At 38.8% G+C, this 18558-nt stretch overlaps 2 protein-coding genes and 1 long non-coding RNA gene across 5 annotated transcripts; 1 reads left to right on the top strand and 2 right to left on the bottom strand.

The window, feature by feature from the left end:
- Positions 1-376: 376 nt before the first annotated feature.
- Positions 377-2841, bottom strand: pin4 (protein (peptidylprolyl cis/trans isomerase) NIMA-interacting, 4 (parvulin)). 2 transcript variants are annotated; one of them, XM_035161547.2, is made up of 4 exons: positions 2680-2841; positions 2452-2519; positions 1337-1456; positions 377-801 (listed from the first exon to the last, which is right to left on the bottom strand). In XM_035161547.2, the coding sequence occupies exons 1-4, from the start codon at positions 2714-2716 to the stop codon at positions 643-645; spliced, it is 384 nt and encodes a 127-aa protein (XP_035017438.1). In that variant the 5' UTR covers positions 2717-2841; the 3' UTR covers positions 377-642. The 2 variants fall into 2 exon arrangements, with proteins under 2 accessions (XP_035017438.1, XP_035017439.1); XM_035161548.2 differs by having other exon boundaries at positions 2452-2513; positions 2680-2840.
- A 1062-nt stretch (positions 2842-3903) lies between these two features.
- Positions 3904-8863, top strand: nek12 (NIMA-related kinase 12). Of its 2 annotated transcripts, none has more exons than XM_035162364.2 (2): positions 3904-5114; positions 7877-8863. In XM_035162364.2, exons 1-2 carry the CDS (start codon positions 4016-4018, stop codon positions 8083-8085), a joined length of 1308 nt encoding a protein of 435 aa, XP_035018255.1. In that variant the 5' UTR covers positions 3904-4015; the 3' UTR covers positions 8086-8863. The 2 variants fall into 2 exon arrangements, with proteins under 2 accessions (XP_035018255.1, XP_047196427.1); XM_047340471.1 differs by lacking the exon at positions 7877-8863 and adding an exon at positions 6593-7864.
- On the bottom strand, positions 7810-15785 carry LOC124852054. Its single transcript, XR_007032808.1, has 3 exons — positions 15539-15785; positions 9721-9791; positions 7810-9600 (listed from the first exon to the last, which is right to left on the bottom strand). It is a non-coding gene; the product is annotated as an uncharacterized LOC124852054 (long non-coding RNA).
- Between the last annotated feature and the right edge of the window lie 2773 nt (positions 15786-18558).

Raw genomic sequence — 18558 nt, 5'->3', positions numbered from 1 at the left:
TCTAAACTATCAATTTAATTACATCACCTTTCTCAACATTTTGTACTCAGACCCACTGATGGAGATATTGAGAATATAGTCAGCTGATTGAATGATAATAAAAATAACTATTGGCTGCAACCCTACTCAGTATTTTGAACAGCTTTCTTTGTTATCTCTTATTTACCAAATCAAAACAGAAACATGATCTTATCAACGGTCCTGGCTCTGCCATCCTTTCAAATATTGGTTGTACAAAAAATGAATGATGTGTAATTCTTAACTCTCTCAGAAAGACTTTAAAGCAGAAGTTGTTCAGGCCGAAACTTCCTCCAACAAGTCTCTATGCCACTCTTTCTCACACCCACACACACACAAACACAAACCTTACACATTCTGTACTACATGAGTGAAAATTTATTTATTTGGCCTTTTGTGGTTTATGTTCCGCAAACATGATCAAAACTGAAAAGAAAAACCCAGGTAATTATGTGAGTTGTCTGTACACATATGTACATTTCACAAAGAAAAACCTGGCAGAATTACACACGTCTGTTTTTAATTATTATCGTTATTTAACATTTAGCAAAATGTAGAGAGGTGAAAATCAGAAAACATCATTTCAAAATACAGAATCTGCGTCCCAATTTCCACCGTTGAGAGTCACTTTTTCCCCTCAACCATAATGATGTGGTAGCCAAACTTAGTCTTGACAGGAGGGTCTGTGTAGACAGGTTTATCCATGGAGCTGACAGGCAGGGCAAATGCTGCATCCTGGAAAGGTCCAACCATCGATCCACGCGTCATCCAACCCAGATCACCCTGTCATCATAATAACAGTCAGTTACTGTATACACCTGATATGAGTATCAAGCCGGAAATAAAGTGACTGAACACGAGCAACAAATGTTTAACTGCACTGAAAATAGTTTTCCAGTGCCTGAGAATACATGAGTGTAGTTGTGGTGCAGAGATGTTTAAAAATAAAACATATTGGAATAACTAACCATGAACACAGTGAGTAAAAAAGTAATAATCATCAGTCTTGAATTTATTACCCTTCAGGAATCATACTGAGGTTTCGGTCTGTATATCATAAACAGCATCTCCAATCCCATAGTTATAATTATAACCACCATTGAAGATGTCAGTAGTTTTGAAGAGCAGACTTTAGAAAAGACAGTGTCTGAATTCAGCTCCCAGGATAAACGACTAAATACATACATACAATGGAACATGATAAAAAAATTAAATTACAGAAGAACATCACTGTGAAGTTTTCTATGGTATAATACATGCAGTAACTGGTTTGAACCTGAGTAAAACTGAACAACTAATTATAAGAGCATGTCCTTACTCCTTGTCTTGCTTTGTCTTCACTGTACTGTGATGCCACTTCACTGAAACGGACGCCAGCCTTCAGCTTCTCCATCGCCTCCATACATTTTCCATGTTTTTCACAAAGGATGTGTCGAACCTAGGAACACACACAGTAAGAGCAAAGAGAGACCTGCAGGAATAAACAACAGGTAGGAGACAATAACTTTAGCTTTTTAATATCAATGCAGATGTTCAGCTTAGCAATGATATACTTCAGAACATTGCATCAGTGCAAGGCATCAAATCATGATTACGCTGATTCAGGCCAGCAGTTAATGTTCACATCAAACATCAGCATAGGGCACAAATATGATCTCAGTGGCTTTGGCCATGATGTGATTGTTGGTGTCAGATGAGCAGTTTTGATATTAATAGAACTAGTTGGAGCTGATGGTTGAAAGGCTGTGGTTACTCAGATAAGAGGATGTCACACCTTGTTAAAGCCCTATGAGAAAAATTGTCATTTGTGAATAAGGGCTATACAAATCAAATTTGATTGATTGATTGATTGATTGATAACCACCCCTTACAACGTTGATAAGCAGTTGGGGGGGGGGAAGCATCAATAAAATTGATGCTTGTCTATTCGTGATCTTACGGTAAAAGTCCTTGAAGCGGAAAAAAAGGCCGGAGACAAACGTTGAAAGTTTAATGACACTTATTATGGGCGTTTGCTTTGACACTGATAAGTTGCTTTTGTTAAATACATGCTTTTTATAATCCTTGAGAGGTAACACAGACATTTCACCTCACTCTTGTTCATGGTGACCCCCACTGTCTGAATGTCCAGTTTCAGAAGATTTTACTGCAGAATATCTCCGGAAATAAAAGGCAAAGTTGGCTACTATGTCCTTACGGCACCCATAACGTGCTCATTTGAAACGCTGGCGTGGCCGGGGTTTCACAAATATCGGAACACATGGTGGGAGATCTATAGATTAGAATTGCGTGAGGTGACAAGTGTGCTGACACGCAACTCTACCACACATTCACACTGTCACTGTGTAATAGGAACTCTACGGGGAGAGGAGGAGGAGGAGGAGGGGGAAATCCCTCCTCTCAGAATGAAACCACTGTAAAATCAAATGTTACCTTCACAGCGGTGCCTCCTTTGGCTGCTTTGTCTTTCTTATCCGCGTCTGCGCTTCTTGCGGCTGCTCCTACACAACATACAGTTCAGCCACAGCGACAACACAGTCACGTTCAAACATCAGCACTGCATCATTGCATGGAAACATGTGTGACAGGTTTACGCTACAAGCGGATAAATGTTGCTGGATTTAAACGTACGAAATACAAACACAGTGAATATTCACTCACCTTTCTCACTTTTACCACCTTTACCCTTTGGAGGCATTTTACTCTCAGATAAAGAGAAATTCACAGAAATGTGAAACAGAGAAAACTACCATTCGCTCAGGCTCTGTTGTGACATGCGCAGGTACCTGCGCAGAGAGCGCAAACCCCTCTCCTTCTTCAGCCAATTACTGGTAGATTACAGTTAGATAATGTCCACATCGCCACCTAGTGTCATTCACCCATACTGCAGTTCAGTAAGTGGTGTATTTAAAGGTAATGTTTAAATACCAGATTTTTCAAGTTGTTCATTATTGGACTCATATTGTTAGAAGCACAGTGAAACGTACTTATATGAGAAAACCTTTCTTGATGTTATCTGGGCTGTTTTAATGTTTCTCCCTTTCTTTTTTGTTATCTTGTCCAATTGTGAAGCACTTTGTAACTGTGTTTTGAAAAGTGATATATGAATACAGTTTATTATCACATTATATTTAAAAGTAAAGATGGGAGCTCACCTTCTCTAATTAAGGAAATATATCTTTAAATTGTATTCCTTCTACATTCAAGTTAATTTCAAGGTCAACCCTAGCCTATAATATCACAGTCATATATTTGTTACTGTCTTTTTAATGTGAGTAGCCGACTTAAAATGCATTTCTTTATTGATTCATTTAGCAGGGACGTAACATTACTTTTTCAGCATCAATAAATACTGCTGTAAATGTGCCAGAGTATAATAAACAGATTTAACACATATTGTATTTTACAATGTTGTTACAGTTCTTACAATTTTGAAATGCATATAATAGACAATGTGTGTACTGTGTAGTAACCAAAATAGCAGCCAAGCCATAATTACATTTAAGTAAATAAATAACAGATAGGGATGAATAATATATCAGGAGATAAAACAGTAATGCTTGTACAAATTAAAGGTTGTGTAAAGCACTAAACAAGATGCAAATTCTTATTTAACACAAATTATACAAAATGTAAGACCAGTATGAAAGACAAAAGAAAGATGTATTTTTTTCAAAATATAGTCTTAGAATAAGGAACAATAACCATTTTATGTTTATTATCATTTACATTTATCTGTAACCTTGAAACAGTTGTGAGCTACTGATAAATATCTTTTTAGAAAACACAAAAGCAGAACAGCTTTACTCTCTGACTGTTCTCCTATCCAATTTCAGTGTCGTGCCAAGGTGGTTACCACGACAACAGTACTCAACACAAGCAGTTACCTAGCGTCCGTGGACAGCTGCTTTCCTGTGTCATGTAGAGCCTCATGTATAACCTCTACATGGTTTTACTTGTTTAAAATGGAACTTTGTTCGACGGCTTCGGACAAAACATGGAGCAGTATGAGCAGGTCCTGTGTTTGGGCCATGGAGGAGCAGCAGACGTGTTCCTGATGAGGCATGTGGAGCGGAAGAGCCTGCACGCAGTGAAGAGGGTGAAAGTGGAGAAGACGAGAGCGACAAAAACCCAGAGGGCTGTTCTCCAAGAGGCTGACATCATCAGGAAGCTGGAGCACCCTCACATAGTGACATGCAGCGACGCCTTTGTGAGCTCTGACGGTGGATTCATTTACATTGTGATGACTTACTGTGATGCTGGGACGTTAGACGACAAAGTAAAAGAGAGGAAACCAGGGGAGTTTTTCACAGAGGACACTGTGATGGGGTGGTTTGTGCAGGTGACTACAGCTGTAAATTTTATACACATGGCTAAAATACTACACAGGGACATCAAAACCTCAAATGTACTGCTGACAAAGCAAGGTGTGGTAAAGTTAGGGGACTTCGGGATATCCAGAGTACTGACCAACACAGCTGATCTGGCCTCCACATGTGTCGGGACGCCCAGCTACCTCAGTCCTGAGCTCTGTCAGGATGTCCCCTACAGGGTCAAGTCCGATATCTGGGCTCTCGGCTGTCTGCTGTACGAGCTCTGTGCTCTCAGGCCTCCATTTGCAGCCTCAAACCTCATGAGTCTGTTATACAAGATCACCAGAGGGGAGTATGACCCCGTGCCTGACGTGTTCTCAGATGACATCTCCTCTTTGATAAAAAGGATGCTCAGCCTCGACCCAGAAAACAGGCCGAGTGCTGCCTGTGTACTTAGCAGCGCCTATGTGCAGATTCACCAAGAGAACATCAAAGACACAGAGACTGACCCTGCTCCCGTGGGGAAGAGCTGTGACATTAATACAGGAGGGAAAAACTCCTCACTTGGGTCACAGGTCCTCAGCCAATCACTCTTATGGGAAGAGAAAGAACACACTATCAGTGATGAGGAGGCGGATTGTGATGATTTGTGTGTCGAAGGAAAGAACCACTGTGACTGCCACTATCCTGAGGACTTTGACGAAGATGATAGTTTGTCCTCTGTAGAAGACTGCAGCGGAGACTCAGCGTCTCTGATGAGGAGCGATTCTGCCGAGCCCACTGGTAATGTAGTGCTGGACACATACACTGAAACATCTTTTAAAGGTGGTTAAAGTCGGATTATTGCTTTAAGTTTAAGTGCCAGTACCACAGTGTAAAAATATAGTGTATCATTAAAGCAACACTACTTAACTTTTACTGAGCAACAGTGCCCTCTGCAGCCACACAAGGTGACTTTTCTGGGCTCTGTCTAAGCGATTGAAGCTGTTTTGAGGCTTGAACTGCACAGATTGCCTGCCGAGTTGGGTCCGGACTTTTTTCAGAGTTTGCATTTTACATATGAACCACGCAGCAGGTGATTCTCCACTCAGACACGTTCACGACAACACAGAAATCTCCAGGTGAGGGATGGAGCAGCAGGCAGAGGCAGTATGTAATCTATACATTTCGCTTTCGGGATCACATTTTTGTTTACAACACATCCACAGCAGTGTCAGACCTTATCGCCAAAAGCTCTCTTGAGATATTCGTTCACGTTTGTGTATGGCACCGCTTTTTGATCCTGAGATATTTGTTTTCTTTTTCTTTTGTTTTTTTCAGTTTATCTTCGGTCATGTGATAGAAATATCATCAACACGCCCCCACTCACTTACAATGAATCCTCCAGAGGATCTCCTGCTGTGTTCTCTCATGGGCTCATTTGGACATTCTCCAGAGAAAGTCTAGAATAAGGCTCTCACTCTGGCATTTGCGTTCACACACTCAGTGCCTCTGGAGAATGTCCAAACATTATCCGGAGGTCAAAACACAAACAAAGCCACCAAACTCTGTCTAGAATTCTTCATCTGGTGAGGAAAGAAAATGCAGAAACCTCAGCGAGAGTCACAAGTGAGGGAACTCCAAAGAGTGGGGTCCCTCACATTATAATTATTATTATCTACTACACAATTAGATTGTATTTTATTAATGCACCAGAGCATAAGTATCGTTTCACAGTTGTAGCTTGTCAAAATGGAGCCAGTAACACCCTTATACACACAGCTCTGGAGTTTTTCATTCCAGTGGTTCCCAAGCCTGGGTCGACCCCCTCCAAAGTGTCACATGATACACTTGGGAGATGATTAATGTTGTAGGAAAGATGAAAAACAACAGTCTCATATGTAATTCTGAAATCATTTTTAGGTTTTAATCCTCCCCAATCATTTGTTTATCTGTGAAATTATAGATTTACTTCTTTGAGCCTTTAAATTAAACCAACAAATACGTTTTGAAGTCAACTTTAAGAAAATACAGCTTTTTGTCAGGGATCACAAGCCAAAGAAGTTGGTAACAACTTGTTTAATCTTTAACAATGTAGTTTACTTATAAGTGTCATTTTTTAAATCTAATCCTAATCTGAAAAAGTTACTACAACTGTAAAATGAATGCAGTGCAGTGAAAAGTATACCATTTATCTCTGAAATGTTGTAGAGCAGAAGTATAAAGTGTCAACAAACGGAAAGTACAAAACTTGTTTGTTTGTTTGTTTGTTTGTCTCATAGGGCTTAACAAGGTGCGACCTCCTCTGTCCTAAACCCCAAACAAGAGTAAAGAAAAACTACCAAAAAACAACAAATAACAGGTGGAGAAAAACGTAGACGGACAGAAGCACAATAGATGCCGCGTGTAGCTGAACACATAAAAAGAAATTACAATATTTACAACATTGATTTGCAGGTGTGTCAATGTTTAAAGTATTTACATGAGAAAATGTCAGATGGAAATGAAGGGAGCAGCAATGACAATTGAAATGGAGGAGTTATACACAGTAATGGTAGAATATGTGAGGAGCAATATTGTATATCAAGCAGTTTTTACCTCTTATATTGGTGAAATGTAGACTAGATACTTGATTAAACTGTGATTCACATTTTTAAACAACTATAGATCTTTGTATTATAAAGATGACTAAGAGTTTGCTATGGCACTGCAGAATTTAGATAGTAATCAGCAAAAATGATCTCATTGTGAGATCATTTTTGCTGATTAATCATTTAAGGTTTTGTTCACATTTTGAGATTTTAAGATTTTCTTACAAGCACCAAAAGTGGCATACAAGACAAGTTCAGTGTACTGGTTATAGTCAGGAAAGTGTAAAAAGGTTCTTAAAAACATGTATCCCATCATAACAAGCACTGATTCAATTTGTTTTTACATTTTTCTACGACTGTTGGTTGGACAAAATCTGCTATAAAGTTTCTAACTTGTTGAAACTAAACCGACAGTTCTCTGGCCTAATGAGGTTTTATTTGAAAACAAAAAAAAACTTGTTGAGTCATCATAGTCTGATTTAGCATCACACAGTATCAATCATTACAAAATTATATAAAATGTATTGTATCACAAAGAGCCCCTAAGGTCCTGACAGGGTAACGTTTATTTTTTTATCCTTATCACAAGATAATAACTTGTTCAAACAAGATAAATAACTTTGTTTCAAGGTAATAATAAAACTTGATTTGCTGAGTTCTCTCCATCACAGTAACTGTGTGCATCTGAAGTTGCATATACATTTCTAGTAAAATATATTGTGTGCAAAAGATAAAAAATATCCCCATTTGGGACTTAAGGGGCTCTGTAGTATCCGTGTGAAGCTCAGCAAGCCTATTTATTCTTTTGTCTGTGAACTATTTTATTCACCTTTGTGCCCTTTCATCAACATTTGGTAGTTTTACAATAAGTTCTTCTAAAAACGGTTTTATGATCAACCACAAAAGCCTTCAGTCTTGGTATCTTTTATTCTGGTACAACAGTGGCAATCACTCAGCAGGTTCTTTCTCTCTCAGCCTTTCAGGAGGTTCCTGAAATTTCAGAACAAGCTGACTATCCAGATGACTTTGAGGAAGATGAGGAGAGGGAAGATCATGGGGATGAAGCAGACCCAGCCCCGGCTTTGGCTCATCAGCAGCCACATGATGATGGAGTGGACGAGTTTCAGCTCTGTGATGCTGGAGGACTGACCATTACGCTGAAAGCACTCAAGGAAAATGGCTGACAACATCACTACAGCCTTAAAAATCTCCCATCACAGTGGAGCACCATCTGAAATACAGAGAAACAGGAAAGATATCGGGCTTTCTCTGTTGTGCCTGAAGTTTTACTTGATGCTCAAAAACAGAAGTTTAGCTCATTGCAGCTGTTCAGTGACGTAAATACTCCTGAAAGCAGTTTCTATCTTGCATCATGAGAAGTGATGTAATGGCAGCATAAGCTACTAGTTGTTGCAACCACAAGGATATACAATATAATTTACTTTTTAACAGGGCTTCCAAATATTTAATTTGGTTCCAAAAAGTATTATGCATATATACATAAATACAATATGTTTCAATTCTTCATACTGTATGTACTTTATTCTCTCAATTTTAATTTTCCCAGTTTTTTATCTGTTGCTGCACATTTGACTGAAACATCTTTTCTTCATTTTTATCCTTGGATCAAAATGAGATAAAAGCACAAATATTCATGTGGTTATGACTTTGAAGGAAGTATGTGGTAAATGGAGCTCACCACAAAGATGATAACACATAATATGAGAAAGACATTACCCAAAAAAATGGAAATTGGACTCTAGAGTACAGGTATGTGTACAATGAACAAAAATGTAATTAATTTAAAACAGTTTTTGTTGTTTTGGCCTCAAAAGCTGAATACTTGTTACTTTATCACTTAATTCGAGTGTAAGTTGCCAATAAGCCTTTTTATTTGTTATTTTATTGATGGAAAAAACGATGCCCCGATGCGAATTGACCAAAATAATAACTGTGACAGCTTTTTTTTGTTTGTATTTGAACATACACAAAACACTTCATCTGAACTGCTGCTTCAGTTTTGATGGAGATCTTTATTTTTTTCCTCCGTGAGTTATCCCAGGATAAACAACACCTTCACACGGATACAAATGCATCATGGGAGGAACACGCAATAGAATGTAATACTATTACTAAACCTATGTTCAGATGATCATTCTTCTTATCTCCTTTTTATGCCTCCGCGCCGAAAACGGAGACATCATTTTTTCAGGTTGTCCGTCCGTCCCATTCCCGGGAACGTGATATCTCAAGAATACCTTGAGGGAATTTCCCTTAAATTTGTTACAAATATTCACATGGAATCAAGAATGAACTGATTCGATTCTGGGGGTCAAAGGTCAAGATTTTCTTATATTTTTCTTGAACATGATATCCTAAAATTAGCTTAAGGGAATGTCTTTAAAATTTGGTACAAACGTTCACTTGGACTCAAAGATGAACTGATTACTTTTTGGTGCCTGAAGGTCAAAGGTCAAGGTCACAGTGACTTCACGTTTCTGTGAAAAACTAAAGAAAGCTTTGCACATTTGGCGGAGCAGGTGCGCAGGAGAGGGACGAGTTGATCAAAAACTGCAAAAACAGCTCCCGCACACTTATTCACCATTTCAGGACCTCATCAGGCAAACATTTTGTGATAACGAGAAGCCATCTTAATTTGGGAGCGGCCACAGATCCACCACCCAATCACATTCCCTGTGCTGAAAAAAAACACAGGACAAAATTAAATCAAACAAGCATGTTTACAAAATGAACACAGCTTTTATCATTTATAGGGGCTATGACATTAGCATGTTAGGGATACATGCCATGGTACTCACACATGTGGCTTTGGCCCCTCTTTAGTCATCTTTAGGATTCATCATTTGAAGCTGTGGTCCTTAAAAACACACTTGGAATGAAATGATCATTAGTAAAAAAGTGTAGGATTTAAAACTCTTTTATGGCAAATGTTCCCAAAAAGTATACTTTCTGACACACACACACACACACACACACACACACACACACACACACACACACACACACAGTACACTGCATGCACTCTGAAACAACAGGCAGGTAAGATGTGAAGCAAACAAGATTTGAATTTGGCAAGCTCAGCGGAAATGTAAGATTCATATTTTATCAAACACGATCTCTTTCAAGTTGACCAAAGTTTTCGCACCGTCAGCAGTCTCAGGTTCACCCACGTTACATTTGCAAGCAATACAACATAGGCTTTCCATGAGTTGATACTGTCTGCACACACCACGGCAGAGGTCTTTTTCTGTGTCTCTCTACCACACACAGAGGTGAAACATTTCCCATCTGAGCAGAAAGTCGAACCGCATTAATCATCAGACGTCCGTTTGGGGAGATGATGTCATTGTTCAGTGTTCACAAGCACTGTCCACAGTCTACACCAAAAATGGACTGCTGAATGGGCCCTTGAGGTCACAGGGTCTCTACACCTGAACCTCTCGTCGTATAATGTACTGGAGAGTTCCATTTTTTGTCAAAACATTTGCAGTTTGAAGAAGTCACAACATAGAAATGATTGTGACAACTTCATGAATTGTGTGTTTCTGGGGGAATGCAAGGACAGAGAGTCTGTGAGGTTACAATGCCCAGGGGCCCATCTTCTCATGCCCTTCAAAATTAATGAAACAGAGCTACTCTTGTGCAGCCAGCTCCGAGCTTTATCGGGTCTCCTTTCAGCAGTTGTAAAATTGTAAAATCTACTAAACTAAGTCAAGATTAAACTGTGGAACTTGGTCTTGGAATTGTCACAGCAGACACATGACTGGAGATACCTTTTCTGCCCTCCTGGGACTTTTTCTCCGTGAAAAGATTCCCCAGTCATCCACAAACTCACACCTGCAGACTCATCTGATTCCTCATCCACTGATGGTGTTACAGACAAGAGCACCCCAGTAACTTCCATGATGACAGATGTACACTTTTTAACCACAGCCACACATTATGATGCAGTGTGAGTCAGGAAGTCAAAGCTCCACAAAGATCGTAAGAGATAGAGCAGATAACGTTTAGAAGAAATGCACATTTTTTAAAATAAATATTCAAATCAAACTGTAGTTTCTATGTTAATGATATCTTGTGTTGAGGTTCAGTACAGTTTCAATTTATTTCCATCATGCCAATTACGTCATACATTATCTTGACTTTGAAACCATACAATACTATGAGAGAAACTCAGCAATTCACACAATGAACAAACGCTGGGAGACAGAGGAAAGACAAAACTCCTTTTTAACGAGAAGGAACCTCCACACCCAGACTTGGCTACACGTAAAATCAACTAAACTAAGTGACTGAGATTAAACTGTGGAACTTAGTCCTGGAATTGTCACGGCAGAGTGGAGATATTATTTCTTCCGTTTTAGGGACTTTGTGAAAAAATTCCTCTGTTGTGCCCACAGCAGTAGCCCTGTTCTCCTCAGTCATCTGCACACTTATCTAACTCCTCATCCACTGATGATGTTACAGACAAGAGGTAGTTGCTCGTTTTTCAACTGCATTCCAATCCCATCCCCTGATTGCTTTTGCACAACTCTGGCTCCAAATGTACGTGATAGTAGTGTTTGTATCCTGGATATTTAAGCTTCGTGTCTTTATATACAGTCTAAGATTTCAAGCAATTCAATTAATCAGAATGTAGATTTTCACATAACTTTGTTGTTGAGTTGTTCAGTCAGATGTCACTTAATTAATACTTTCATTGAGTCAACGTTAATAAGCTATGTTACATGCGGCAGTAACGTAGTATTATTGCCATAAAGGTTTGGATACTGGCCTTTTTTCAACCTATTAAGGAATTATTTTACTCTTCTAGAAATTCAAATATCTGCAGCCCTGTCCTCAGAGCAGTCCCACACTGCTGTTGCAAACACTGCAGATTTATGATTTTGACACTGATACAAGTCTGCAGTGGACTGAATTTATGTGAACTGCTATCAACAGTGCAGTTTGAGATTGTCACCTTGAATATGGCTGTTGGGAAAGAAAGCCCCTTTTATATGTTACAAGTGGTTTATTTCTTTCAGTACATCAGTTCTTGTTGAGGTCAGATGTTTCCACCTGCTGCACACTGCATAGACTTCAAGTCCCAGTCTTAGCTGCTTGACTTTAGTGAGCTGATGTAACATTATCCGTCTTCAATGGGCTAAATAGTATTTAAAGTCTGTCAGTAAACTTTAGACTTTTCATTACCGTGGGAATTTATCACGCAAATTTATTTTCCTCTCATAGTTACATTGTGGATCACTGGTGACGGCTATGTGTGGCCTGATACCCAGAGAGCTGCAGAGACCTTGAAGGTCTTGAAAATTACTTAGGCCCCGATGCTTCAAAGCTTCTACCATTGCCGTGATAATGGTGGGATTTTGGTTTGAAGTTGCTTGAAGACCTTGTTACTCTTAATTCAAGGCTGTCTGATATAACATTATATTACATTATTAACACACAGCTGGGAGTCTACTGTGCTCCCACAGAAAAACTGTTGATGTCTTACATAAATGTAGGACCACATTGTCATGTGACAGCTGCTAACATAGAGTGTTTTTTAAAGATGGATGACATGTAAGTTCCAAAAAGCGAAGCAAGAACATCTCAATCTACCCCTGGTGGCTGGCTGCAGTATAGGTCATAAACCCTGTCTTAAAAAGTACATTTTAAATAACCTAATTCCCAAAGATGATTTTTGTCATTTTATCTAACATGTTGGCATTGGTTCCCAAACCAGAGTGATTCACGTGAAAAATTAAATAATCAGTCATAATAACAAACGTCAGTTCTATTTTGAATGCTTTTTTTGTTTTGCCTTTCAAAATCACTAAGGTCTTTTTTTTCTATTGGCATTGCAGAGACTCAATTCATCACATTATTGCTCAATCAGACGCGCTTCAAGCTGATATTGTACATGACAGGCCATGTGTGACATGGCCTGTGGCTATTATTTCCCCTTATTAAGTTTCATTGAACATACTTTACTACTCTCATCCTGAGTAGTAACCCTGTCTTAAAAGTACATTTTAAATAACCTAATTCCCAAAGATGATTTTTGTCATTTTATCTAACATGTTGGCATTGGTTCCCAAACCAGAGTGATTCACGTGAAAATTAAATAATCAGTCATAATAACAAACGTCAGTTCTATTTTGAATGCTTTTTTTGTTTTGCCTTTCAAAATCACTAAGGTCTTTTTTTTCTATTGGCATTGCAGAGACTCAATTCATCACATTATTGCTCAATCAGACGCGCTTCAAGCTGATATTGTACATGACAGGCCATGTGTGACATGGCCTGTGGCTATTATTTCCCCTTATTAAGTTTCATTGAACATACTTTACTACTCTCATCACTGACCACAGTTTGAGCAAGGGGATATCCCAACATGTCTGGCTTTCTTTCTAAATATCTGTTGCAAAGATAGACCAAAAAAAAAACTAGCATATTTCATCACTATTTTCTAATCCACTGTTTCCAAGAAGAAACTATGAGCTCACCCTTAGTTAAATGATTACGTTGTACCGTTATACGAAAACATGACCAAATATTTCCTGACCACAGAACCTGACTCGTGACAATGTTTTCTGAGTTAAGGAGGGGACGAGGGACAGAGGGGTCTCTGTACTTTCTATTTATTTTTAGACCATTCAATACTTTGCTCTTGATTGTGGTTCCTCTGGTCAAAGACCCCCCCCAAGTTATCTCTTGCATTCATGTATTGTTGACCACACAGTGTTGACCTGAAACAAACTGCAAACTGATTAATTTGTTTAAATGTCCAGTGAATAAACACTATCACTGAATTTTTATAGCTAAAAAGCATCACTTTTTAACTGCATGCAATAAGTTACAGTGGTGCTGTGAAGATGATTCTGTTCACTTTTTATATCTGAGAAGTTAGGTTGTTCAGTTCCAGTTAGAAATAACATGATTTCTACAAATTAACACAACAAAATAAAGTTTGATGTTGCTTGTCTGTGGCTCTTGTATTAATTTTATTGCAAAGGCTTAATATCTTTCGAGAAACTACATATGTAGATGATGTTATTGTCAGATCTTATTGAAAAATAAAGCGAAGCTTGTTGGAAATCATTTACCATAAAATTTGAGATTCAGGTCTCATGTACAATTTGAGCGTTACGTAGCAATCACATTTTTGACTGATCATTTGTATTTCCAGGTAGGTGGAGGATGCTGACATCAGTGACTTCCTTTTTCTGTGTATATAAAGAATGGGCAGAGACACATCACATCAGTAGTCACACTTAAGACAACCAAAATAAGCTGTGAAGGAAGAGCGAGAGAGAGCGAGAGAGCGAGAGAGCGAGAGAGAGAGTGATTGAGATCCCTGCAGTATGATTAAGTCTGTGTTTGCCCTTGTTGTCCTGTTGCATTTATGCTACAATGCTGAGTCAAACTTCAACCTGAACGTGGAGATAATGGACAGACTGGAGCAACTCCATCAACTCTACAAACAAAAAAAAGTCAATATCACATCTGTAAGTATCCACACTTCATTTGATTTAATGCTCTCATGTGTCTCCTGTGTCTTCACTCTTCATGACTCTTCATTTCATCCTCTGTCAATTAAAGTGGTCACCATTACTAAGTACATTAATGATATTAAATTCTGTTCCTACAGTCTGGCCCACTGCGAGTGCCAGAACCTAGGGTGAGTGTTGTACCTTAACTCGAGTTGAGTTCGATTCAGGAGGCATGCACCCAGTTAACAATGTCCTGTGATTTTTCCACCTCAGTCTTCCTGTGTGGGCGTCTTCACCAAGGAGCTGAAGGACCTGCTCAACAATGTTAGCGTGTCCGACGACTACACAAATCTTCTCCAAGAACTTAAAGCAAACCTGCAGACTCTGGAACCACATCGACAGGTGAGCCAACCAAAACCCAAATTTCTCAAAAGTTACCGAGCTCTGAATGTTGCATCAATACTGGGTATCCACATGAGACGTAACTCCAAACCTCTTTCTGTTCTTTTTCCAGATTGAACCCAAGTGTGTAAAAATGATCAAAAACAGCACGATGGTCTTCAGGAAATACATTTTTTTCCTCAAGAAACTAAACAACCCAAAGAAAAGATGAAGGTTCTCGTCTGTTTTCAGCTCTTCAGCTTCACTTGTTAATAAGAGCGTTCTCGTAACTTAAGGTGGCCAGTGAGTGTATTCAATACACATGTTTATGCAGTTTTAAATTAAAAAATGGCATTCATGTATTTATCAGTATTATTTATGTTTTTATTCATTAATGTATTTATTTATTTATATGCAACTTTTTTACTCAAGAATCTAATATGATGTACTTTGAGTCGGACAAAGTAATTGTCACAATGTGAAAAACATTATTTCTGTTTTAGAAATGTTGTGCTGCCTTCTTGAAATAAATCAATCACTTTTCACGGAATGCTTGTAAATCCTCTTGAATTTTAAATCCTATTGACTTGCTGCTAAGTTTTGTTTGGATTTCAAAGATAAAAAAGGCCCAGCAAGAAAGAATAATTTATATAAAGTAAAAAATCGATAAATAGTACACAAGACACATTAAATAAAGCACTAATGGATCTTTTTCTAATTTTTGAATTCATAACTGAAATCTTAATAGTCTTCCGATACTTACAGAGTATACTGCCATGGTGCGAGGGAAGCTGGAGGCAGAGGTGTTGTTAGTGAGGCGAACACAATTAGAAGTGGCTCAAGGTTCCCCGAATCCTTTTTTAACCAAACGTGTGAGGCTCACTGAGGACATATAGAGAAGTGGCTAAAAAAAACAGGCAGCGTAAGAGAGACCTGAAGTGAATCAAAGTCCATTTGATCTATACTACCCACTTGGAGAACACCAGGATATGACACGTTTGCCTGCCAGCACACGAAAACACACAGACTGATATGAAGCTGCACATATGCACTCACACAAACACAGCAGCACAGAGAGAGAGAGGGCTGAGGCTTTGAAACGTTTTGGCTCGTAATACAGCCGGGTACCTGTCATCCTGCATCAGGGCAAAAACACTCCAGAGTTCTGTCATGACTTGAACATCTACACAGAGGATCTGTGAGGATTCAAATCCCTATCAGATCGTGTCTGGATGAGAGCATGTGGTGTCTGAGAGATGATGTGAAAAGAAAATTCTTCAGGTACAGATTCGCCCACTCATTCTCAAAAAATGTTTTTGTCACATCTCACTGAAGAAGCAGAATTGAGGTTTCTGGCACAACTTCACCTTCACTTCCAAGGTGCATGAAGAAAAATCACTCAAACAACACCTGCCATGCACAGAACAAGCCCAAACGCGTCGAAACGCGGTGACGACCTTGACGACAGCCACAAGCCAAAACATGTCCCTCTAATATTAAAACGTTTACAAGTGTTGCAGTAGATTTTATCTATTGCATCACATTTCACTTGTCTGAATAGAGGAAGTGACTCAGTGACTCATCACATTGTTAGAAGAGTAAGATTAGTAGACAATCAGTATTTTTAAGAAACTGGAACTAACAGCACATGCAGCAGCAGCAGGCTCTGTCTAGCACGAGAGCCTTTGAACCGCACTGGACATGAGTTAGAGGAGCAGCAGCTGTAGCTTTGAACATTGACAACCTGCAGAGCAGGAGACAAGTGGAGAGAGACGCTCTGTAGAAGGTCCACAATGCTCTGCAGGTCGCTCTTCTATCCCTGGTCTCACCTCTGACCTTTGAACTCTGGACCCTGACTGGCTGCCAAGACTTGTATGCCCTCAAGGCAAGGCAGCACTCACAGAAAGAGACCAGGGAAAGGGCAAGAACATGCTGTCATTTTATTAAAGCATGAAAAACAATTATCACACAATCATTATAAATCAGAACTGCTGATATGTTACTAATTTGCTGTTTTTTAGGCTACTTTGAGATGATTTTTGGAGGATAGATGTGAGCAGAACACTGTGAGGTGGCATGATTGTGAGACAGTCAGTTTGAAGTTGAGGTTATAGCTTTATACATTTAGGGAGAGCACACCACTGCTATGCTTGTCCATTCACAACAAGGCTACAACTTGCAGTCGGTTAGTGAACCTTTTAAGCTTTGGTTTTATTTCTGTATGGATTATATATGAACAAATGACATATTACATTACGAGTCGTAAAGGTGGTGGTAAATTGATGTTGTTTCCTTTGGACAGAACCAAACTGCTTCCTTCTACGTTGGGAACCAATATGAAAGAGGGAAACTCGTCAAGAAGTTAAAGTAAAAGTCCATCATTGGAGATCCAGGATCACAGCTGCTGATCATGGTGACATCTGATCGTGGATTATGATTACAACTAGATTTATTAGATATACAATATGCCTGCCCACATGTACTACCATTATTGGCTACACCATTATCATTACAATTGTTGGTACTGCTCCTTCATCTCTGTCACACATTTTCTGTTATATAAATACTTTAAACATTGATGCACCTCTCCATTTATGTTAGATGCTGTCTTTTCTCATAAATGCTGTAAATATTGATATTTTGTTTATGTGCTCTGTTTTCACACAACATCTATTTCACTTCTGTCTCTGATAATATGGCGGGTTTTTTGATAGTTTTTCCTTACTCTCGTCGAGGGGTAAAGGACAGAGGATGTCACACTTTGTTAATCCCTATGAGGCAAATTGTAATTTGTGAATATGGGCTATACAAATAAAATGTTATGACTGATTGATTGATATTCCTTTTTCTTGATCTGTATTTTTTAGGTATGTTGCTGTATCTATACAACTAGTAAAAGTATTATTTGATGGACTTACAAATAGCTCTAGACCCCTCTACGTGTTTGTTGTGGGAAATACTTATTTTTTTTAATTTGAATATTATAATGCCTATTATTTTTCAAAATGTAGTACCTACATTATCTATGTATCTTATAATCTGGACGAAAGACTTGTGCAGAGTGAGAATAAATATGGTAGAGGGGAGTTCATTGAGTGAACATACATGTTATTTCCTTCTTTGTAGCAGTCCTTGAGTCTCGTGGGTCCAACCCCTCTATTGAATGTCATATAGAGTGGATGTTTGTGATGGAAAAGGGTAAAAGCTGCTTCTTTTCCTCCTGTCAGAAGTACTTACATCACTGTAAGGTGACAGCTGGCATGCTTCCCATGATGCTCCGCATGCGAGATACCAGCTTGAGCTGAAAAAAACAACTAAGGGTATGTGCTGACAGATATTGCCAGGATTTTTACAAGCTGTGCACAATTCATAAGTCAGAGAGGACAGAAAAGATGACTGTTGCTGAAGGTGACATCGTTCTGCACATGAAAACAAACAGCGCTTATGGATGAAGAATGAGAGTGTTTGTTCTAATCTCCTGTACTGGGCGTAAACCTGTCTTCTTATTCAATATCTATTTCTTTTATTTAAATATATTCCTGAACATAAGTGAGACCTGAACATAAGTGAATCCATCTTTATTTCCCTCTCCTGACGCAATTGTTCTTCTTCTCCATTAGGTGGCCTCATTAACCCACTTCCCTGCGTGTTTGGCCCTTGCACTGATTCAGTTTTATAACCAGCATCTTAATTTCATCGAACTAAAAGTGAAGATTTTATAAGGTCAAATTTAAGAGAAATCCCCGCTGATGACAGGCGGGTGTACATGGAACTGTGGCATTT

Source organism: Hippoglossus stenolepis, chromosome 7 (assembly GCF_022539355.2).
Source record: "Hippoglossus stenolepis isolate QCI-W04-F060 chromosome 7, HSTE1.2, whole genome shotgun sequence".
In the NCBI taxonomy this organism is placed as follows: Eukaryota; Metazoa; Chordata; class Actinopteri; order Pleuronectiformes; family Pleuronectidae; genus Hippoglossus; species Hippoglossus stenolepis.
The sequence above is the reverse complement of the archived record's forward strand: the minus strand, read 5'-3'. Positions and strand labels throughout refer to the sequence as shown.